This window comes from Miniopterus schreibersii (genome assembly GCF_964146895.1).
Source record: "Miniopterus schreibersii genome assembly, chromosome: 19".
NCBI lineage: Eukaryota > Metazoa > Chordata > Mammalia > Chiroptera > Miniopteridae > Miniopterus > Miniopterus schreibersii.
This window is the reverse complement of record NC_138119.1, coordinates 8,558,154-8,580,212: the sequence shown is the minus strand read 5'-3', so window position 1 is coordinate 8,580,212 and position 22,059 is coordinate 8,558,154. Positions and strand designations below refer to the sequence as shown.

The following is a 22,059-nucleotide window of genomic DNA, read 5'->3' as shown; positions in this document are numbered from 1 at the left end:
TAATCATTGCTTTGAACACTACATTTGGTAAATTGCTTGTGTCCATTTCATTGAGTTCTTTTTCTGGATATTTCTCCTGTTCTTTCATTTGGGGTACGTTTCTTTCTCTCCCCACTTTGCCTGCCTCTTTGTATTTGTTTCTATGTATTAGATAGATCTGCTATGACTCCCAGTTTTGGTGGGGTGGCCTTATGTAGTAGGTGTCCTGTGGGGTCCAGTGGTGCACTCTCCTTGATCACCTGAGCTGGGTGCTCCAGGAATGTCCCTCGTGTGGGTTATGTTGGCCCTTCTATTATAATTGAGTCTTGATTGCTATTGGCCTGTTTGTGTGTGGAATCGACCCTCAGGCTGGCTGGCTGCAAGACTCAACTCCAACCATGGTGTGCGAGCTGCTGTGCACACCATGTCACAAAGCAGGATTTACCTCAGCAGGGTCTGGTGCCTGCTGAGGTCTCCCTTTGGATATCCTGCTTGTGAAACTTTTTGGTTCTTGCTCTGATGTTGTCTGAAGCTGACCACTGGTTTATGTAGGTTCTGGGCCTCTTGGGAGGGACTTGGTGCAGGCCAGTGTCAGACGCTTCCTGTGACTTGGACCTACAAGTGATCCACAGTTTGTGGCTGTCTCTGCTCGGCCTGGGTGTGCATGGGAGGGACCAGGCTGCGCACCAAGGCCATCTTTTACCAGCACCAGGCCCTGGTGCAGGTTGAAGTCCCAAGGTACCCTGAGATTTCCTCCACCTGCCTCTGCCTATTCAGCTCAGTCACTGAAAGAGCCTCTGGCTGTATTTGAGATGCATGAGATAGGTTCTCAGTGAGTCACCAGGTAGGGGCGAGTGGTGTTCACCGACTGATACAAGTTCAAACTTGGTGCTGGGTCTGAGGCCACTGAGCAAATGTCCCCAGGTATACCAAGTCTAGCTGCCACCTGCTGGTTGCTTGCACACTTGTGTTGGGGCAGGGTCCCAGGGAGTTTTCAGGGTGAGGCCAGCAGAGTTTATTAGGCCCAAACAGACCAAGATTTGGCCATGTGAAGGGAGGGCTCTGCTCTGGTTGGCCATATGAAGGAAAAAAATCCACATCTCACATTTTGTTCAGGCCTTCCTTTCAACTTAGCTTCTCATGGTCTTTAGTTACAAAACCCTGTTTCATTTTCCTTGGTAACATCTTTAAAAACAAAGCAAAACAAACAAAACCCCCCAAAAAACCACCACCACTCTTGGGTTTAAACTTGGGTTCTCATGTAACATTTTGGAGATTTGGGGTCCTCAATATCGTGCTCAGTCAAACCTTCCTCATTTCCTCACCTCCATGAGCGGGGGCTGGGGAGGGGCACAGTCTGTTGTTCTCTGAGGTCCTCTCTAGCCCTGACAGTCCATGATTTGGGGACCATTGAGCTTGGTGCCTCATCTAGGTGTTAGAAGTATGCTTGAACCCCAAGTAGAGCGGTTTGACTCTCATCCCTAACATCTGCTCTTCCAGTACAGTCTACAGATTGCATCCTGAGAAACCCTGTGTCATGTCACTGTTACAGCCACACGCCCCATAGCAAGCCAAGTAAGAAACAGTGGTTAAGGGCGTTCTGGAGTCAGACCGTCTGGGATCAAATCCAGTTTCATCACTTAACTAGCAGGTCACTTAACCTTTGTGTGCCTCAGTTTTCTCCTCTGCAAAATAGGGTTAAAAATAACCTGCCTGATATCGGCTTTTTAAAAAACCTTCACCTGAGGATATTTTTCCATTGCTTTTCAGAGAGAGTGGAAGAGAAAGAGAAAAAGAGAGAGAAGTATCAGTGTGAGAGACACACATGGATTGGTTGCCTCCTGCATGCGGCCCGACCGGGGCTGGGGATGGAGCCTGCAACTGAGGTACGTGTCCTTGGCTGGAATCGAACCTGGGACCCTTCAGTCCGCTGGCCAATGCTCTAACCACTGAGCCAAACCGGTCAGGGCCTAATAGGGTTTTTAAGAGGACTGATTGAATACATATTTGTTGAGCTTTTCCAGCAGTGCCTAGGGGAGAGTGTGTGTTAGATTAAATAAACTAAAAGTGGTAGTCAATATAAATCCCAGGACCCAAGTAAAAATGTGCAGTGGAATTTGTGGTTGGAAATGGGGGTCCCTTTTCAGTAACCCAGTGTTTTCTAGATAAAAAATCAGACACTTCATCTGTAAAATATTTGGGTTTCCACTCCTCACTCTTAAGCCATAAGAACTATCAAAAAGGGAGTGTAATGATGATGTTTTTGTAAGGATACTGCAACTAATTATTTGAAATTGAAGTTGTTTTTAGGTATATGATATCACTCCCCATGGAGGCGTTAGGTAACTTCATCTCTTTAAAAAGAAAAGATCATTCAAAATTCTTTAAAACAAATAGAACTCCAGTAGTTTAAAAAAACCAATTCGACTAGTGTGGAATGCCTGCCTAGGCAATCACATTAGGGAGAATACATTTTTCCCCTCTATCTATCTCTGCTTTTAAACAGCAAAAACTCACTGCATGGATGTTTGCCTAATTATTTGTATGAAGTCTGACTTTTCTAACAGAAAGTGAGCTCTAAGAGGGCAGGGACCGTGTCTGTCTGGTTCTCCCACACAGAATAGATGCCCAGAGAATATTTTCGGATTGAATGAATGAATGACAGAACTATGCTGTGGTGGAAGGAGAGCTGAGCAAGGAGTCAGAAAATCTGTGTCCTGGTCCCTCTGCGGCCGGGAACTTGCTGAGACGCTGAGCAGTGGGCGTGCCCCCCGGGGCATGTTTCCCCGTCTGTAAAATGGGCTAGCACCCCCACTGCGCCCGGAGGTGCAGAGGGTTCAGGACGATATGGACACGCACCTGGAGGAGAGGGGGCGTTCAGTGCCACGCTGTTTCTGTTTTCTCGGTGCTCTGTCACTTCGCCTGTAAAACGGGGGTGATTTGAATAATTTTCAGAGTTTCTTCCAGCTTAGCGTTCTCATAACTCTTTCCAAACTGAAGTCTCCCCTGTCTCCCTCCTTGTGTCTCCCCACCCCATTCCTGGCTGCTTTCTTTTTCCTGTTTACAGCCCAGGGAACACTGCTCCCCCTGGAAAAGGCTGATGCTGTCTTCACGAAGCCTGGGCGAGGCAGTTCACCCCCTTCCCTTCCACACCGCCCTCCCCGCTCTCTCATTCACTCGTTCACAAGACATTTCAGGCCCCACTGCAGTGAGTGGACAGACTCTCTGACTTCGAACCCTGCTCCTTCCATCTGTCTTCCCACGTACTGTTGTTGAATCGGAAAGATAGTGTGTAATCAGCAAAGCAACAGAAAGATGCAGGTGTATTTTTGAAGGCAGTCTCCCTGAATTAAGGGAGATGGGTTCTAAAAATCCCTGCAAATAGACAAACGGGGGATATTTGCTGCTACTGCTTTTTTTAAAGGATGCTTTTTAATTTAAATACCAAAATCATTCATTCTATATTCCCCTATTAGATGTCTACATAATATAAAAATAATTGTGTTATTTCTTCTCTCTAGAGTGTATACCCTTTTTAAAAAATTTATCTTTATTGTTGAAAGTTCTACAGATGCCCCCACCCCCACTGACCCCCTCCTCCCTGCACCCACCTCCTCCCCAGATATTTGCTGCTTATTTGAAATTACTGCACACAATTGCCGACAATTGGGCTATTGAATGTCTTGATTTTTCCTGCGCTCCTGCACGTCACCCTGATTGCTACTAGGCAAAAACTTCAAATTTCAGTTTATCTTTAATTCTCTCCCTTAGCAGTTGATCTTTGCTCTTAACAAGAAAGTCAAGTCTGGAGCAAGATGCATTTAAACCCATTTGGGGGTATCGAGAATAACCCAGTCTCAGTGGTGGTGATAAATGTTTAATGACTGAATTGGTGTGGAGGGGGCGGGAGGCTCTCATTTGTTAAATCCTTTGTCAGTGTTTTGCTGAAAGAACTCCACCAGTATGATCTGACAAGAGATGGTAACCATTGGCCAGCAGCAGAAGGTTGGAATCAGCTCCAGCACTCCACTGCACATAGTCCTTAATCCCCATTGTTCCCCCGGCCAGCTTCCTGACATTGTTTTTGACCTCAGCAACCCCTGTCAGCCAAGAAAAAGGGCTCTCAAACAGCCAACATTATTAACTCCTCCCTCTCCCTCGTCCCGCACATCCAATTACTAACTCCTATGACTTCTTGAGTGTGTCCACTCGCGTGTCCCTGGTCTGGTCTGTCCCATCTGCCTCTCTCTCCTTGCTACTGCATTGCCTATGCTCTGCTTTCTCTGCCTCCATCAACCACTGTCCACTCTGCAGATGGTTAGCCCATGGAAACTTAAATTATGTCACACTCATCTTTTGTTTAAAACCTTTCTGTGACATGTTTGAAGAAATAATGGCAGAAAATTTCCCTAACCTGATCAAGGAAAAAGTCACACAAGTTCAGGAGGCACAGGGAGGCACAAGCAAGAAGAATCCAAAGAGGCTCATGCCCAGACACATCATAATTAAAATGCCAAGAATTCAAGACAAAGAGAGAATCTTGAAGGCAGCAAGAGAAAAGCAGTCTGTTACCTACAAAGGAGCTCCCATAAGGCTGTGAACTGATTTCTTATCAGAAGCTCTACAGGTCAGAAGGGAATGGCATGACATATTCCAGGTACAGTGAAACAATGATCTGAAACCAAGACTACTCTATACACCAAGACTATCATTCAAGATATATGGTGAAATAAAGAGCTTCCCAGACAAATAAAAGGCTAAAGGAGTTTATCACCACTGAACCAGCATTGCAGGAAATGGTAAAGGAAATGCTGTAATTAGAAGTAGAAATAGAGAGAGAGAAACACAGGCATAAAGAATTAAAATGGTAATAGGTATCTATCAATAATAATTTTAAATGTAAATGGATTAAATGCCCAAATAAAAAGACACAGGGTGACTCAATGGGTAAGAAAATAAATAAACAAACAGACAAAACCTTTCTGTGGCTGTCCCTTCCCTTGCCAACAGGGTAAGTTCCAAACCCCTAGCATGTCTTCCCTGACACCCCCCAGCCCCCACTCACACACTCTGACCCTGACCCTGCCTGCCTCTGCAGCCTCCTTTCTAACCCATCACCCCCTTGCTGCCTTCTTTTCAAACATTTAGAACTGCTTTTATTTCCTCAAACAGACCAGACTCCTTGATTCAGGACCTGCCTTGGGAACGCTGCTTCCTCTGTGTGCCCACTCTCCTTCCCTCCTTATCCAGCTCTCATCCCTCAGTGATTTGTCACCCTATGTCCCTTTCAGCATGACTTCCTGGGGAAGGCCGTTGCCTTCAGTGTCTTCTCCACGAAGCAAGACCCCTTAAGGGCCTGGCGCGATACCCGTCTTGTTTGCGGCTACGTTCCCAGCATTGCCCACTGCACCTGGCATGTAGTGGGTGCTCTATAAATGTCGACTCCACTTCTTGGGCTTATGTGGGCCCCAATTAAAGAGTGGATTCTTTCTGTCAACAGTTAATCAGCTTAGCACACAAAGTAGCTGGTGAATGTTCACCACTACATTTAACTCTTTTCTCCATAGAGCATCTTGGAAGATGGTTTTCTGTTTTGGACAGTCATATTGTATTTCCTAACCAATTTTTTTCCCCCCTCCTAGATTTCATCACCTGTAAAAGCACACTTCAGTATGGAGTCGTGAATGGGAATGTTACTTTGTCACCATCAAGCACTGTAGATTTTACAGAGATAATATGGAAAAAAGGACAGGATAAAGTCGCAGAATGGAGTCGTGTACTCACTAAGGTCAAACGTTATGGATCTTTAGCAGAGAATGTTGATTTGGACCCTAAGTCAGGTAACCTTGTCATCTCCAATTTAACATCATTGGCCGAAGGTGAATATGAAATTGAATCCGTGGATCTTAAAAAGGGCCTGAAATTTCATCTTATCGTCCTTGGTGAGTATTCCATAACTTGGTTTGTTTAAAATGGCAAATTTCCAGCTTTTTAAAAGACTCATACAAATTAATGGCTTATGAGAAACAAAACTGTTTATTATCACATTGTCATGGTTTCCCTCTCTTTCTGGTACCCAGAGCCCTTTCTGGTACCCAGATTCCCCCCTCATCCTTTGGGCGAGGAGAGGAGGTGACTGAGGTGGGGAGAGCAGCACCTGTTGGGCAGAGGTGCCTCCCTTGTTTGCTAGAATGCTCTGGCAAAGGATGTCGTGACGGCAGTGGACTTGGAACTCTCTGAGCTCCACTGACCGGTGATGGTGCTCCATAAGTTTGAGTTTCTGTGTCCTCCTGCTGCCCACCCAGGAGTGGTTTTGTTTTTGTGTTTTTTCATCTGTCACTTTAAATTGGGACTGGAGATACGCTACAGGCTCCTCCGTGCTTCTCGGGTGCTCCAGGTTACTCTCCCTCTCCCATCTCAAAAGCCCCTCCCTTGCAGCAGGCATCTGGAGGTGCATGGTTGCACCCCAGTGGTGGTTTGTTTCAGTCTTATTGAGACCCAGTTGACACATCACTGAGTAGGTTTCGGGCGCACAGCGTGATGGTTTGGTGTCCCCGTGTTGAGAAATGATTACCACAGTAGGTTCAGCTAACCCGTCTCAGAGACGATAAGGGTTACAAAGGATTAAAAATTTTCTCTAGAGTTGAGAACTCTTAACAACCTTCCTGTGTGTCCTCCAGCAGGTAACTGTCACCATCGTGTCATACATTCCCTTACTGGTACTTGCTATCTTTTACCGGAAGTCTGTACCTTTTGACCACTTTCCTCCAATTCTCCCTCCCCCTACCCTTCACCTCCGGTCTTTTCTTTCTCTATGAGTTTGGTGGTTCCCTATTTTAGAGTCCACATATCGGTGAGATCATACAGGACAGCATTTGTCTTTCTCTGTCTGACTTATTTCACTTAACACAATGCCTTCACGGTTTACCCATGTTGTTGCAGATGGTAGGATTTCCTCTTTTTATTTCTTTATATATTTTTAAATTTTATTTTTCAATTACAGTTTCATTCATTGTTATTTTGTATTAGTTTCAGGTGTACAACATAGTGGATAGACAGTCATATACTTTCCCAAGTGTCCCCCCCAATATTTTAAGTACCTAGGATTTCCTCCTTTTTTATGGCTAATATTCATTGTATATATGTACCACAGCCCTTTTATCCATTCACCCTTTAATGGACATTTAGGTTGTTTCTGTGTCTTGGCTATTGTATATAATGCTGCAGTGAACATCACCCCAATTTTTCTGGATCATTTTAGTGCCTAGTTCATTTTCACTGTTTCTGATGTCCCAGCTGTCATAATTCTTGATGATTGTAATATTTTATTTTATTTTATTTATTTTATTTTATTTTATTTTTTTAGTATATCTTTATTGATCTCAGAGAGAGGAAAGGAGAGGGAGAGAGAGACAGAAACATCAATGATGAGAGAGTTATCGATCGAGCCCGCATCCCGGGCATGTGCCCTGACCGGGAATCGAACCCCAATCGCCTGGATCCTAGGTCGACGCTCAACGACTGAGCCACACCCGGCCGGGCATGATTGTAATATTTTAATGTCCCGATTTCTCAGACCTTGCTGTCCTCTCCTGTAATGATCTTGTCCCCTACTCTACTCAGGGCTCCCCATGGGTATAATCTAGACTTGTCATTACCAGTCGTTCTGATCCCTCATTGTCTCAGTGTCAGGTGTACCACCCCTTCCCTTTGCAGCTCACTTCCTCTGCTGTGCTGACTGTGACCGCCCTCAGGAAGCCTAGCGAAGGCCTGCAGAGGAGCAAAGTGCAGGGAGGCGAGTCTCCATTGGGAGGCAGTGATATTCACAGCATTAAATGGGGGGCTTCAGGTCCTGCTTCGGGAATCTGGATTTTAGCCTGTGGCAGTGAGGGGCCACTGTATCCAGTACCTGAGCAGGGATGTGACTTGATGAACTATATGTTTGGAAGATTAATCAGATGGTAGCTATTTATGGTAGATTAGGGAGAAGAGTCATCAGGCTAGAAGCTACTGTGATCATTCAAGTAGGACAAGAGGTATTGGTTGCAGATGTTTGAAAGAATCAGAAGATGACTCAGGTTTTATACCTGAATGATAAAATGATCGGCCACATCTTTTTTTAGAAATGGGAAGTCATGCTTTAAGGGTGCGTTAGTTGTCCTTAAGTAACTTGGTATTCTTCCGGAGACACCAGGCCTCACGGAGGCTTAATGAAGGGAATTTTAGAAGGGGGATTTCCTCACACCTCTTCCTTCTGTGCATAAGTTGCTACCTGCTGTGCCTTTTCCCTCAAATTCCCCTTAGAATTTCCACTAGTAGTGTTTATTAGTTCTTTCACATCCCCTTACAACCTCTGTTGCATTGGTAATGTTCATGTAAGTAGAATTAACTGTTCTGACCTTAAATGGTCCCTACTGGTGTATAACTTTTTATTAAATTAACAGAAATATACAAATGCCACCTGATATTGATATATATGTATATATATGAAAATCTCATTTCTCACAGAGTTGTGAGCTGAATTAACTAATTATAAAGCAACTGATTGAGTTATCTATGGGGATGAAGTAGGCACATTTCTGGCCTGTTTAATGCTGCTAAAGGCACAGAAGTAACTAACCTGTTAGACACGGCTATGGTGAGTCCCATGGCAGCGAGAGAATGGGAAAGGTTATAGACAGACAGGTCTGGGGTGCAGAAGTCTGACCCAGTGCTGCAGAGAGGTGTGCATACCTGTTGGTGAGCAGGCTTCTGTTCTACAAACGGAGAAACCCATTGCTAAATATGTCTCATTTTCATCTGTAAAAGGGAACAGAATACTTTACAAGGTCATTGTCGAGGTCAAGTGAGATATGGAAATGCTGTGAGGGGAGACGGGTGGAAGTGCTAGATTCCCTCCTGACAGGTGCCACGCCTTACTCTACTTATCAGCAGGGCCAGCCCATAGTACCTTCTGCAGAACCCTTTGAGTCAAGTAGCTTTTGGAATTAAACATTTCAGATTTTTGTTGTTGTTAACCCTTCCCCGAGGATGTTTTTCCCATTGACTTTTAGAGAAAGTGGAGGGGAGGAAGGGAGTAGGGGAGAGAGAGAGAGAGGGACATTGATGTGAGAGAGACACATTGATTGGTTGCCTCCTTGTGCCCCAACAGAGACCGGGGATTGAACCTGCAACCCAGGTATGTACCCTTGACCAGGAATCGAACCCGTGACCCTTTAATGCTTGGGATGACACTCTAACCACTGAGCACACCAGCCAGGGCAAACATTTCAGATTTTTGAAAGATAATATAAACTATTTTCTCTCAATGTTAAGAAACACCCCACTTAGTTATGGGGAGCACCCTATACTCAAGCACATGACTAGTTTTAGTAAAACAAGATAATGAATATTTGAAATATGTGAGAAAAATAAAATCTATAAACCTTCCTGTCAATTCAGATGAGGATTTGCAGCTCAGTGACTTTGCCACCGTCTTGTCAAGATCGTTGGGCTTTCAGAATTGAGGAGGGGCTTGGGGCCCGTGTGTGTTGTGAATCTGAGCAGGCAGATCAGACCCTGAGGAAGTGAGAATTCTGCTGGTGCCCGGGGCAGCGGCTGCTCATCTCCTCAAACTCACAAGAAAGTTCGGACCTCTTCGTAAAATTACAGAAGATGAGTCTAAATATTACTTTTTTTGTACTAAATATTACATTTTTTTTCCAGACGCTCTTCCGTTTCCAACACTAAACTGCACATTGACTAATGAAAGCATTGACATCCATTGTGAGGTTCCTGACAGCTACAACAGGCATCGGGATCTATTGACCTACTCGTGGTATTGCCCTTCTGCACCGTGCAATAAAAGCTCAGGGCCAGGAGCCTCTTCCCCCGGCATATCGACTGTGTTACAGTTTAAGAAGAGTGATGATCTCTCACAGGAAGTATACTGTTATGTTAAAAATCCAGTATTTGTCAGAACATCATCAGTAGTTCTGTCAACCTGTGTCCGACGTGGTAAGTAAACAGCTAAATGTTCTCTCTCTCTCTATATATATACACACACACCAGTGGGGTTCATGGACCAGTGGTGGTTTGTGGGTTTCAGCCCGCAGGGACAGTGGCCAACATACATCTCACAAATTTGAAATGGAAAATAAGATATAATTTTCACAGGCACCCCATTAGAGAGAGAAAGCTAACACTTTCAGCACTTTCTAGGTCAAACACCATTCTAATACATGTGTTAATTAAGTCTCATGCAATCCAGTGAGTTGGATACTAGCAATTATTCTTTTTTATGGGGAGAAACCAAGACACAGGGAGTTGAAGTTGCCTGCCCAAGGTCAACAGCTAGTAAGTAGAAGAGCCTGGATTTGAAATCAGGCCACCTGGCTCCAGAGCCCCTGCTCTGAACTATTTATGAAACTGCTTCATAACAGTCTTAATAACCATTTACGTTCTCACATGTGCTACAGTAAAAGTCCGAGTCTCTCTCTCTCTCTCTTTTTTTCCATGATGATTTAGAATACTTTTCTATGGAGTTTCATGCATCATAACAGTAGGTGTAACATTTAAACACCGGATCTTGTTCGAGTGTTAATTTTTTATGCAGACCTTCTAATGCTTTATCAGTGAATCATAGTAACTCACGTTGACTAACCTGCTACTTTTTTTTTTTAATCCTTACCAGAGGATATTTTTTCCATTGCTTTTCAGAGAGAGTGGAAGGGGGGGGGAGACAGAGAGAGGAAACATCCGTATGAGAGAGAGACATCGATTGGTTGCCTCCCACACATGAGTTGTTATGTACTTTTTAAGAATGAGGAGACAGGTTCAACAGGTCGGGTGACTTGGCCAAGGTCACTTAAGTAATGGAGACAGGATTAAAATGTAGGTCTTCAAATTCCAGAGTGTTTTCCCATGACACCATCCTGCTTCTCTGTATGTCTCAAAATAAATCAAATGAAGAAGAATTTGGACTGATTCACAGGAATCGGCTAGTGAAAACCACACCCTATGAAACAATAGTGCAGATTACGGGGAGTTCTGCAGGACCGGGATCCAAGTTTCTTCAATCAATAAATTGTAAAGGGAGGAAAAGACAGGTGATAGGGAAACAGAGGTTAAAGAGATTTAAGAAACATATACATTGCAATATATCGACTTTATTTGCTCTTGATTAAAAAAAATAGATATTTAAACACTGAATATTTGAGTATATTAAAAATTAGTTTTTTAGGCATCATAATGGCATGGTTATGTTTTACAAATAATCCCTATCTTTTGGAAATAATAGACTGAAATAGTATTTATGGCTTAAAAATAGTGCTCTCTGGAGCCGAGCAGACAAGGCCCCCATCTCTCCTTGCTTCATAACAAGTGGGAGGGGGGAGAGAGGGGCAGTGCATGTTCCCTTTAAAGATCAACCCAGTGTGGTTTGCATCGTTTCTGTTCACACCCCCTTGAGCACCCTGAGTTCGGGCTACACCTAGCTGAGGCAGTCTGAGAAATGTCGTTGTCAGCAGGCTGGCCACGTGCCCAATTAAAACAGTAACTCTCATGCTGAAAAAGGAGAGATTGGGTAGTGGGTAACAGTAGATGCTTCTACCATAATGTGCAGCCAAATGAATGTAACCTGTATCATTTTAAAACATACACAAAATATGCCCAACCGGCGTGGCTCAGCGGTTGAGCATCGACCTCTGATCCAGGAGATCCCGGTTCCATTCCTGGTCAGGGCACATGCCCGGGTTGCAGGCTCGATCCCGGCCCCGGTTGGTCTCATGCAGGAGGCAATAATCGGTGTGTCTCTGTCTCTCTTTGTCTCTCTGTCTCCCTCCCCCTCCCTGCCTCCCCTGACCTTCTATTCTCTCTGAAAAGCAGTGGAAAAAATATCCTTGGGTGAAGATTAAAGAAAAAAACTTGTATTGTGACCGCCCCTGAATCTCTGCTGTTCCAAAGTGCTGATGGCATCTGGCATCTTCCCAGGGGGAGAGGTGTCTGAAAGGGACTGTATCAGTTAGCATTAGCTTCAGCTGTTTGAAATAAAAATGTATCTGCAGCTTAAAAATGTAGATTTCTTCTTTCATGTTGAAAAAACAGAGATAGCCTGGCCGGGTGTGGCTCAGCAGTTGGGCGTTGATCTAGGATCCAGGAGATGGAAGTTAGATTCCCGGTCAGGGCACTTGCGCCGGTTACAGGCTCGGTCCTCAGTGGTGGGCGTGGGAGGCCACCGGTCAGCGTCTCTCTCATCATTGACGTTTCTGTCTCTCTGTGTCCCTCCCCCTTCCTTTCTCTGAAATCAATAAAGATATATTTAAAAAACCAAAACCAAACCGGAGATAGGCAGCTCTGGGCATGGTGTTGCTTTATGAAGTTGTCAGGGACCCAAGAGCCGTGGAGCTCCTGCTGCCTCCCCAGGCGCCTCGGGCAGCGGGGCTCAGACGGGAGACGGGAAGTCCACCCAGCCCTCCCTGCACCTGCCGCCCCAGACAGTCCCGCAGTCAAGGCCAGCTGCGGGAAAGGCTGGGAATTTAATCTCTTAGTCCGAGTGTCAGTGGCCCAGCTGAAAATCTGAGTTGTTACAAAAGACGGGAGAACGGGTGTGGCGGGCAGCCGGCAGAGCCTGGCCGGGGGCCTCCCCAGTCGACTCGCTGGTGGCTGCCTGTGTTCTGACTGCCCTGTGTCCCTCACAGAGGACGGTGTGGGGGAAGAAGGCAGAGAGTAGGTGGGAGTTACACTCGCCTCCTCCCTGGTCCGAACTGGAATTACAACTAAATGATAGAACAGTCAGCCGCAGTAACCAATTGAAGACTAGCTGAACAGAAGTCTTATAACCAGGGATTTACAGGAGACGTCATCTCTGTATCTCTGTTTTTGATCAGTTCAGCTAATTGTATTTCTTTTTTCTTTTCACAGATAATTCACGGACTAGATATGTAATTCTAGCTGCACCAGTCGTGTGCATTGTAACAGGTATGTATATACTTTTCTTAAAAAAATGTAATACGTTTTCAAGCTTGAATTGGTTTTTCGAAGGCTAGAAAATGAATTAGTTTGAAAATGAAAAGAAAGTTTGAAATTTTAGGCATTTTGAAAGGAACGGAAACTTCTGTGTTTTACTTGTTGTCTGGGTTGCCGGGTGTGCCAGCTTCCTCCAAAGATTGTGCCTTGTTTTTAAGGTGGAACGAATCCTTGGGCCACGGCGAGTTTACAGGCAGGGGCACAGCTGAATAGTCCTGGGACCTCATCCCCAGCCTCTTCCTGCCTGTGGCCCACGTCAACGTATAGTTATACTTCTGCTCTCCAAGCCAGATTTTACTCTTGGCTGCTCTGGCCGTATGTCCATGTCTTAGAGTCTAGGAGGAGGTCCCAGGAAGGAAGGAACTTTTGTTGAGCTAAGTCACTCAGAGTGAGTAATAATTATCTGGTACTGTCCTTGTTGCCTTCCCGAGCCTACCTTAGTCCGCCAGAGGTGTTGGGCCAACCTAGAAAGCAACCCATATGCCCTGGAGAACTGGCGACTGAATTTCTGAACAGCTCTTTGGACCCACTCTATAGCCATTTTCATTTAAGCATTTAGGAGAGAGGAATGCCAGCTTGTCAGGGCTCCAGTTTTGGAGTTTTCTAGCTTCAGGTCTCTAACAAGGCAGTTAGTAACTTTAGATTTCAGCTTCTATCCAGTTTTTAATGAGGTGAAAATTTCTTCGTTTGTAGGTCTTATAATATTTGCCAGTAAAAGAGGAAGAGCCAGGTAAGTAGCCTGTAGACTGGGCACTGGGTAAACTGTGAATCGTGTGTCAGACCAGAGCAGCCTCGATGCCGGGTGCCTAGCACTTGGGGAGCCAGATGCTACGTGTCTGCCAGGGCCTTGAACAGTAACGAGTGACATCAACAGATACACTAACCACAGTTCACTAAGCAGCAGCCGCGTGCCAGGCACTCTCCGTATCTCTCCGTTGAACCCTCTCAGTGAGCCTGGCACAGGGTGTCAGTATCACTTGCTAGGCACCCAGAGGATACCTGAGCAGAGCTTTGCTTTAGAAAGGTGGCTCTGCTAGCAAAGCGGAGGGTGAACTAATAGGCAAGTGGCCGGAGATGAGGACCCTGGGGAGTGGGTAAATGGAGTGACCCAGCCAAGCAGAGAGGGCCTGAATGGGGGGGTTGCGGCAGACATGAATATGGAGGGCCAGGTTTGCCAGAAAGTGTGGAGGTCATATGAACAAGAGTTGAACCAAGAGTGCAGCTCTGGTACCAAAGCCCCTGGGTTTAAACGCCAGTTGTATCTCTCCCAGGCCTCGGACGAGTCCCTTACACTCTTGGTGCCTCAGTTGTCTTCCATGGAAAATGGGCACAACAGTGGTACAGAAATAACAATGATAGTACACATAATAATAGCATAGAAATCTATAACGGGTAGAAGCAAGCTAATATAAGTAAAACGCTTAGCAAGCTAATATAAGTAAAACGCTTAGAGTAGCTGATAATATTGCTCAATAAATGTTAGCGACTATGGTTACTAGTATTCTTCAGAAAAGAAGCCAACGTCCTGCGCTGGCCAGAACTCGTTTTATCCCTCAGAAATTCTCAGCCCCCATTGTCACTTTCTGTGAGGTCCTGGATAGGGAAAGCTCCGGGTTTTTTTCCCACAGCAGGAGTTTTTTATGAAGGCTGGTTGTGGAGTTCACGTATTTTGGGAACTCTGGGCCGGGCTGGGCCTGTCTGATCTGCTCCGGTCTGTGGAGAAGACAGGAGGCTGAGGGGCGGGTTCTGCGTGAACGGGCGTGTTCAGGCCACGCCGTCGCTGGGTGCGCCTGTTTCCTCTGAGAGCCCAGGACTGTTGTCATCACCGCAGGGGTGACTGAAAGAGAAGTTGAGGTGGGAAGGAAACCATTGCCGGGAGAGTCATGTAGCACAGGAGGAAATGGACGTGGGCAGGGTGACAGTTTACATGTGGGCCTTAGGGCCTCTGCTCTGTGAGTTGGAAACCTGTCACACTCCGCGACGAGTCGGTTTGGGGAGACGGGCCTGTCGTTAGCGCTGGTGGAGCTCCCGCTGCCGTGAGGCCTCAAGACCAGGCTCCCTCACTTCCGCTCCCCAGGGCCCTTGCTGTGGATGGATTTATTACAAAAGGCCCACTCGAATTGGAATAGGAGGGTAATCACAACTCTTGGTCTGCAACGCAGGTTGACTGCATCTTACCAGTTACTGACATGGGACATTTTCTCTTACAGCTCCACTTGATGGAATGAAATCCTTAGTCACTAATTTAAAATGGCTTGAAAACTATTACGGCATCTTTGGGAAGACATAAAGTTACCTCGAATATTTCATCACAAGATGTTTATTTTTTTAAGAAGAAACAGGGACAAACATTTTTTACCTTGGGCCCTGTATTTCATGAGGACCTAGTCCTCGTATACTGTGCACTGGGAAGGTGGCTTTTGTAAATAAGTATACATATGTACAGAAACAACTAGGTGGCTTCGCTCTTCTTTTCCTGTAAGTTAAAAAAAAAAAAAAAGGTCACGTCCCTCAGGAGGTAAAGGCAAACGCTGAAATCTACACTCCACGTCTCTTGTTTCAGAGGAAAAATAATTCCTTGCAGGCTCGGTAGTGCAGCGGAGGAGATGAGCTCCCCGCTGCTGGGAGGCGAGGTCACGGGCCGTCCGTTTCCCTTGCAGAGACCACGTCCCCACCGCCCCATCCGAATGCAGGTGTGGGACCTGGGCGGGACAGGGAGGGTCCTGCCCTGAAGATCTTTGACCCACGTAGCGTATTGAGTTCGCTGTCATGCTGACAGGTGAGCAGCAGAGAACTCTCAAAAACCACGTGCTCGCTTGTAAGTGCAAGAGAAGGAAGTGGGCGGCCCCACTGCCCCCTGGCAGCCCTGGCAGAAACCCCAGGACCCGCGGCGGGGCCTGGAATCCGGTCAGGAGGGAGTGCGGCCTGAAAGGGGCTGAAGCTTTATGGAGAGACGCTGGTTAATACAATAGAGGCCCCAGGCGTGCGATTCCCTAACACACCGTCTGTACATTGTGTGTGTGTTCACCGCCCCAAGTCAGGTCTCCTCCGTCACCATTTGTCCCCCTTTACCACCTTCCACCTCTCCCCCAAAATAGTCTTGCTCTCAGGGAAAGGACCTTGGCTCTCAAACTGTTGGTGAAGGAATGAACCCTGGTATGTTCTAGGTTAACAAACATGTTTAAGATGTATCTGTAATTAGAATTTTCTTCTCACATCCACTCACACACAGGCATCGTGTCAGTTTCAGCGCAGTCCTTTCTTTCCTTCTGATTGAGCCCCCCCTTCCTCCCGTCGCCCCCCCCCCCCCCCCCCCGCATGACTGTCCGTGTCCCCAGCACCGTGCTGACAGCCGGGCCTGGATCCCGCCCTGGTGCCTCCACGCTCACGTGTGCGGGCGCACATGCGCAGTTGGGGGTGGGGTGGGGCAGGGTGGTATTGCTTCTATTTTAAAATGGGGTAATTTTATGCCCAGTTTCCTTCCCTTGCTTTCCCTGGCCAGTTATTCACGGTGATGCCTGCGAATCACCTGGTATCGCTCCAGTTACTCTTTAATGGACTTCCTTGGCCTGTCGTGGTAGATGCAGCCACTCCCCTTCGGAAGGACATGTGCTTGCTTTCTAGGTTTTGTTTTTCCACCATAGGCAGGAATTCATTGTACACCCTTGTGTATTCTGGTATTTTCCAGGTATTTTTATATCTGTGGGGTAGGTTCCTAGGAGTGGAACTGCTGGGTCAGAAGGCACATTTGTTTTGTTTTTTAATATATATTGATTTCAGAGAGAGGAAGGGAGAGGGAGAGAGAGAGAGAAACATCGATGATGAGAGTCATTGATCGGCTGCCTCCTGCACGCCCCCGCAGCCAGGGGATCGAACCCACAACCTGGGCATGTGCCCTGACTGGGACTCGAACCCCGATCGCCTGGATCCTAGGTCGACGCTCAACCGCTGAGCCACACCCGGCCGGGCGAGGCACATGTATTTTTAATTTTAACTTTTGTGCATGTTGCCAGATTGCTTTCCAGAAGAGGGTGCTGTCCAAGAACAGTTATTGACTTTCCTGCATTCCTACCAGCAAGAGGTATTACCAGTCTTTCAAAATTTTAGTTACTCTGAAAGAAGCAAAGAAGCATCTCATTATTACGTCGCTTACATTTCCCTGATTACTGGGGCCTGAAATCTTTTCATGCTTCTTGGTGATCTGGGCTTGTTCTTCTGCGAATTGCCAAATTTGTGTTCTTGGCAAATTTTCATTCTTTAAAAAAATATATGTATATATGGCTTTGGTTACTGTTGTCCATCAGCTTCCATTCCCTGTCCCGTTGGATGAGACTGGAAAACGTTCCATGGACGTGTTGCTACCATGCACCACGAAGGAAGAAAGATACGAAACCAGGGTCCTTGAGGAGATAGAAATGATGCAGCCCTGTGGTGCTCAAGTTGGTATGTGGCGAAAAAACCCAGTAAAGAGAAGTGCTCGGGAGATGCGCACACACCCCCCACCCAGGAGCAAACTGCGTGGACAAAGCTGGCACCAAGGAGCCTGAGCCTAGACCGGGGCTCCCAGCAGAGCCTGAGAGAGGCTGACAAAGCAAGTGGGCAGAAGTCAAAAAAGCTAAAGCCTGGGTTGGGGGATTTCTGAGAACTGGTGTGGTCAGAGGGGCCGTTGGCGAGAAGTTTCACTCCTGTAAGACTGTTGGGGGCCCTGAGCTGGAGCTGGTCCTGAGGCTGGGAGGTGCAATAGCATGCACCCCAGATGGCAGTGCCCAGCGGAAGGAGTGACTCATCCCCTTGGTGACGCATCGCACATGGTGAGAAGCATGTCAGCAAGTTTCAGGAAGTACACTTTTAAGGAACTGGTTGCCTCAGCCCCCGCAAAGAATGAGCGGTTGTTACCGCTGAGCTCCCAGTGCTTGGACACTGGGCCCTCCCTCAGCCTCTGGGTGATAAGACCCCCTTAGGACCAAAGGCTGACACTCCCCACCCACTTCACAGAGGGTCAGTGAAGGCACTGTAAAGCCTGGAGGCGCCATAGAAGTGCTGTCGCTTGCAGGAGCTGCAGTGGCAAAGAGAAAAGCCTGTGTTCCCCACACAGGCCGCTGGGAAATACCCTGTCCCAGGGGGATGGCAAGGCGGTTGCCTTCCAGCCAGAATCAAGGGGTCAAAAGAAGCAGGGCCTAGTAGGCCTTGCTAAGGATTTGTCTTCAGTCTCCCAAGACCAAGGGGAAGCCCTGGAATGGCTTTAAAAGGAGGGATGGACACTCAGTAAGTAGTTGTTTAAAGAATGATTCCATCGGCACCTTCCCTGCACATTGGTTTATCAAATTAAGTGGTCATTTAGCAAGAGCTTGAAAATTTGGGACACAGCCGAGGATGTTTTGATGGGGGTCATTCTGATGGACAAAGGAGTTGGAAAAATCTGGAAGGTGAGGTGATGTCTCAGAGTCCAGGCCTGGACACTGTGTCACAGCGGGATCCCTGGGTCCCTTTGGGGGAGCTCAGGGCACTGGGCACATGGCATCGGAAGGGAGTCAAGATAGGTGTCCTGAAGAAGGAGGAGAAACTATTTTAGTGTCTTTAACACCAGCGATACTTAGCCTCCTTTGTAATCGGGGACAGGGTTAGCCATTCTTGAATTCATGATGGGTAGAAAAAGAGGAAACCTTGTGGTTGGGTGGGAACTTCACTGAGGCAGTCACAGCCCCTAAACCAGTGGGAGGAAGCCATTACCTGACAAGGTAAAATGCATGTGCTTATAACTGAAATTCATTTCAACCTTGTGGCTCATAAAGATAGTTTATGTCAATGTATCCTGGCTTTCCACCATCTCCTGGAATTAAATCTAGGTCTGCCTGCCTGCCTGCCTGACCACAGCGGCTAACTGCACGGCATAGGTGTTGGCTCCCTTATCACAGGCAACTTACTTAGGGATGGTGAACCCCATCTGTGAGCTGGGAGTAACGATGCCTATTTCACTGGGTTAAATGATAGAAGGAATGTACCATGCTTAACGTAGTCTACTCCTGTGCCAGCAACTATTATTATGGCAATTATTCTGCGTGTGTGATATAACTGTGAAGCTTCTATAGGGACCAGGGAGACAATATAATTGACAGCAGGGCAGGCAGGCAATAGGAGACAATAGAGAGTGGTGGGGACTGTGGCAAACTGGAAAATCTCTGCCAGTCCAAAGGGTGCAGCAGCTCCTCAGCTTCAGCCACTGCTACTGAGTGAGAACTCAGAAGAAGTGTCTTTTGACTTTTTCAGAAATGCTGGGAATCCTAATTTGTAATTTTAGGATTCAATTCAAATAAAAAACCACAAACAATAACGCCAATCAAAAAAACGTTATGGGACACGTAAAGCAGGTCTTGGAGCAAAGCTGGACTGAAGGGAACAAAAACAGAGCTTCGACAAGGGCCGACTGTTCTCAGGGGTCAGAGTTGCCCCACAGGTAAGACTCTAGAAGCAATGAAAGGCCATAAAGACAGGCCCAAAGGGAGCACTCCCCACACAGCCCATGGAGGGGCAGCAGTGTTAGGAGATGCCCACACCAGTGTCCCTCAGAAAGGGTCTTGAGGAGGACAACGCTCACTCAGTTTCACGTGCTGGGACCGTTACTCAAACACACGCCAGTCGAACACTCCCAGCCCAGGAAGCGAGCGAGGCCTGGGACCTGAGAGTGGTTCTGGCCATTTTTGAGATTAGTGTTTGTCCTATTTTGCAGTTGAGCGAACTGGGGCCCAGAGAGGTTAGGGGCGGCGATACCACCAGTGTCCGCTGGGCGTCGCTCTCACACAAGTGAAGGCGCTGCCTACAGGGGGTGTGGGATGCAAGGCCAGCCCAGGCCTCCCTGGGAGGATTCTGCAGCTCAAGTGGCCTGACTACCTGTTATATGTTTATAGAAACCAAACCTGGATTTTATGGGACAACTCTGCCAGCCAGCCAGCCAGCCTGTAGTCCTTTCAGAGCACAGTCAGTCTTTGGAGATATTCTGTACGCAACAGGATTTCATGAGAATCTTGAGAATTTCCGTGCAGGTCAGCTCTGCGTGCCCAGTGTCCCTCAGACACTGCCATCACAGGACCTGCTGCCTCCTTCCCCAGTGGGCTGAACAAGAGAATATCCCAGGCTTTGGGGGCTGCCCTTTCGGGAGTCGCTTTATCAGGCCAAACATCCCCAGCTTAGAAGTCAAAGACCTGGGCCTGGGTTCCGGTTCTGCCACTTACTGTGTGGCCTTGGGCAAGCCCTAACCTCTCTGGTCCTCAGTTCCCTCATCTGCAAAATAGGACAAACATTAATCTCAAAAATCGCTTCAGTACCTTGGAGCAGGGGTTGGGCAGATGTTTTCTGTATAGTAAATATTCCAAGCTCTGATAGTCTCTGTCACAACCACCCACTTCCACCAGAGCATGAACACAACCCCAGACTGTACATAAACTCGCCGGATTGCATCCCAATAAAACCTCATTTTACAAAAACCCACAGTGGGCTGGTTGGCCCACCCTTAAACCCTGTTCTCGTAAGGCCTGTGAGCCAAGCATGTTTTTTACATGTTTGAAAGGGTTGTAAGAAACAAAGAACAGGTGACAGAGACCAAACTGTGTCATTTATTGCTTTTGGTGGCTAAAACGAATACACGTGTACTGCAAAAAACGTGGAAAATATTGCCATCTGTAAAGAAGAAAACGGACCAAATAATTAGACTGAAAATCAATCCGATTAATTCAGGAAACAATGATTTAATTGAGCACCTACTGTGTCCTGTTCTCAGTGCTGAGGATACTGCTCTCATGAAGCTAATATTCAGTCTAGTAGAGGAGACAGACAGTAGAGTGGAAGAAGGGACCAGAGGCTGATGGAACCGGGCACCGTTTTTGGGAGGTGGTCAGGACGAGAGGGAGCACGCTGGGTGGGTGTCTGGAGCACGTGTTTCAGGCAAAAGGAACAGAAGTGTGTCAGGAGCCTGCCTGGTGCGTTCAGGGCCGTGAAGGAGGCCGGCGGGGCTGGAGCAGGTGAGCAAGGGAGGGGTGTGGCAGGAGAGGAGGCAGGGGGCAGCCAGGCGAGGACGTGGGGACTTGTGGGCCACGGTGAGGATCTGGGTCTGTTGGCAAGTGACATGGGAATCCAGCGGACTCTTGCACAGGAGGGTGGCCCGACCGGCCTTATGTTTTGAAATCATTTTGGACGCTGAATGGGAAATCGACAGGGCTGGGCGGTGGCAAGGATGGAACCTGGGGGACCGGCTAGGTTATTGGAATAGTGTGGGCAGGGAGTTTTCCGTGTCCACTTAGGGTCCCTGGCTGGGTATGAAAATTAAACTGACATGAACAGACCAGTGGGGGGGGATCCACAAATTGTACTGAGTGTTCACGTACATGAGGTATGTGGGAGCCTTCGCAAGAGAACGGAGACCCAAATAGGTGCCCAGGGCCGATTGCTTCTATACCTTCCAGGCAAAGAAGCAACACATCTGGGAACGACAAGGACAAGGGGTTGGCGTAGGGGTGCCGAGGTCACGGGGTTCATTTGTACAGACTTCTCTGCCCGGGAGTCCCCGCCTCTGGCGATGGGATGTCTCCTTCCTCCAGGTGCAGCGGGCGCACCTTTCACGTGGGGGGTTTAGCGCCTGCCCCCGGGGGGCAGAGGAGGGTCCGAGTCTCTTTCGTACACTGGTGGTTTCTTGGGGGCCTTTAATGAAAAAGAATCACTATGTCTAGCTGGCCTGTTTGGGGGTGACATTTTTGCTCCTCAATAGCAATTCCAAGCTGTTAAGAGTAGAGGGAGCTCCTGGTCGAAAGGCCTCTCCTGGGCTGAGCTCTCGATCTGTGAAGCCACTTAGTGGCCAGAAATACGACCCCTCCCACCCCCAATGAGACCCACACTGGTGCAAATATTTTTCTAAGGCACCACGAATGCCCCCGAGGGAGACCCCTGCAGGCGGGAACGAGGGTGGGGCGAGGCGTGCTGAGCAGGCGGGGCCCCGGACTTCACGCCAGAACCTGGAGTCCAGCAGACCTGTCCAGACAAAGAAAAGCGAGGGGCGGGGAGATCGGACGGTAATTTTCTCTCAAG

General features: G+C 47.5%; 1 protein-coding gene across 1 annotated transcript in view; it reads left to right on the top strand.

Moving 5' to 3' along the window:
- Positions 1 to 17,274, top strand: part of CD58 (CD58 molecule) — a 28,384-nt gene extending 11,110 nt beyond the window's left edge. The window contains exons 2-6 of the mRNA XM_081120992.1: positions 5,622 to 5,921; positions 9,685 to 9,975; positions 12,880 to 12,936; positions 13,678 to 13,714; positions 15,195 to 17,274. Of these exons, the coding sequence (XP_080977118.1) occupies positions 5,622 to 5,921; positions 9,685 to 9,975; positions 12,880 to 12,936; positions 13,678 to 13,714; positions 15,195 to 15,204 (695 nt within the window). The 3' untranslated portion in view covers positions 15,205 to 17,274. The remainder of the gene's footprint in view (positions 1 to 5,621; positions 5,922 to 9,684; positions 9,976 to 12,879; positions 12,937 to 13,677; positions 13,715 to 15,194) is intronic.
- The last annotated feature ends 4,785 nt before the right edge of the window (positions 17,275 to 22,059 follow it).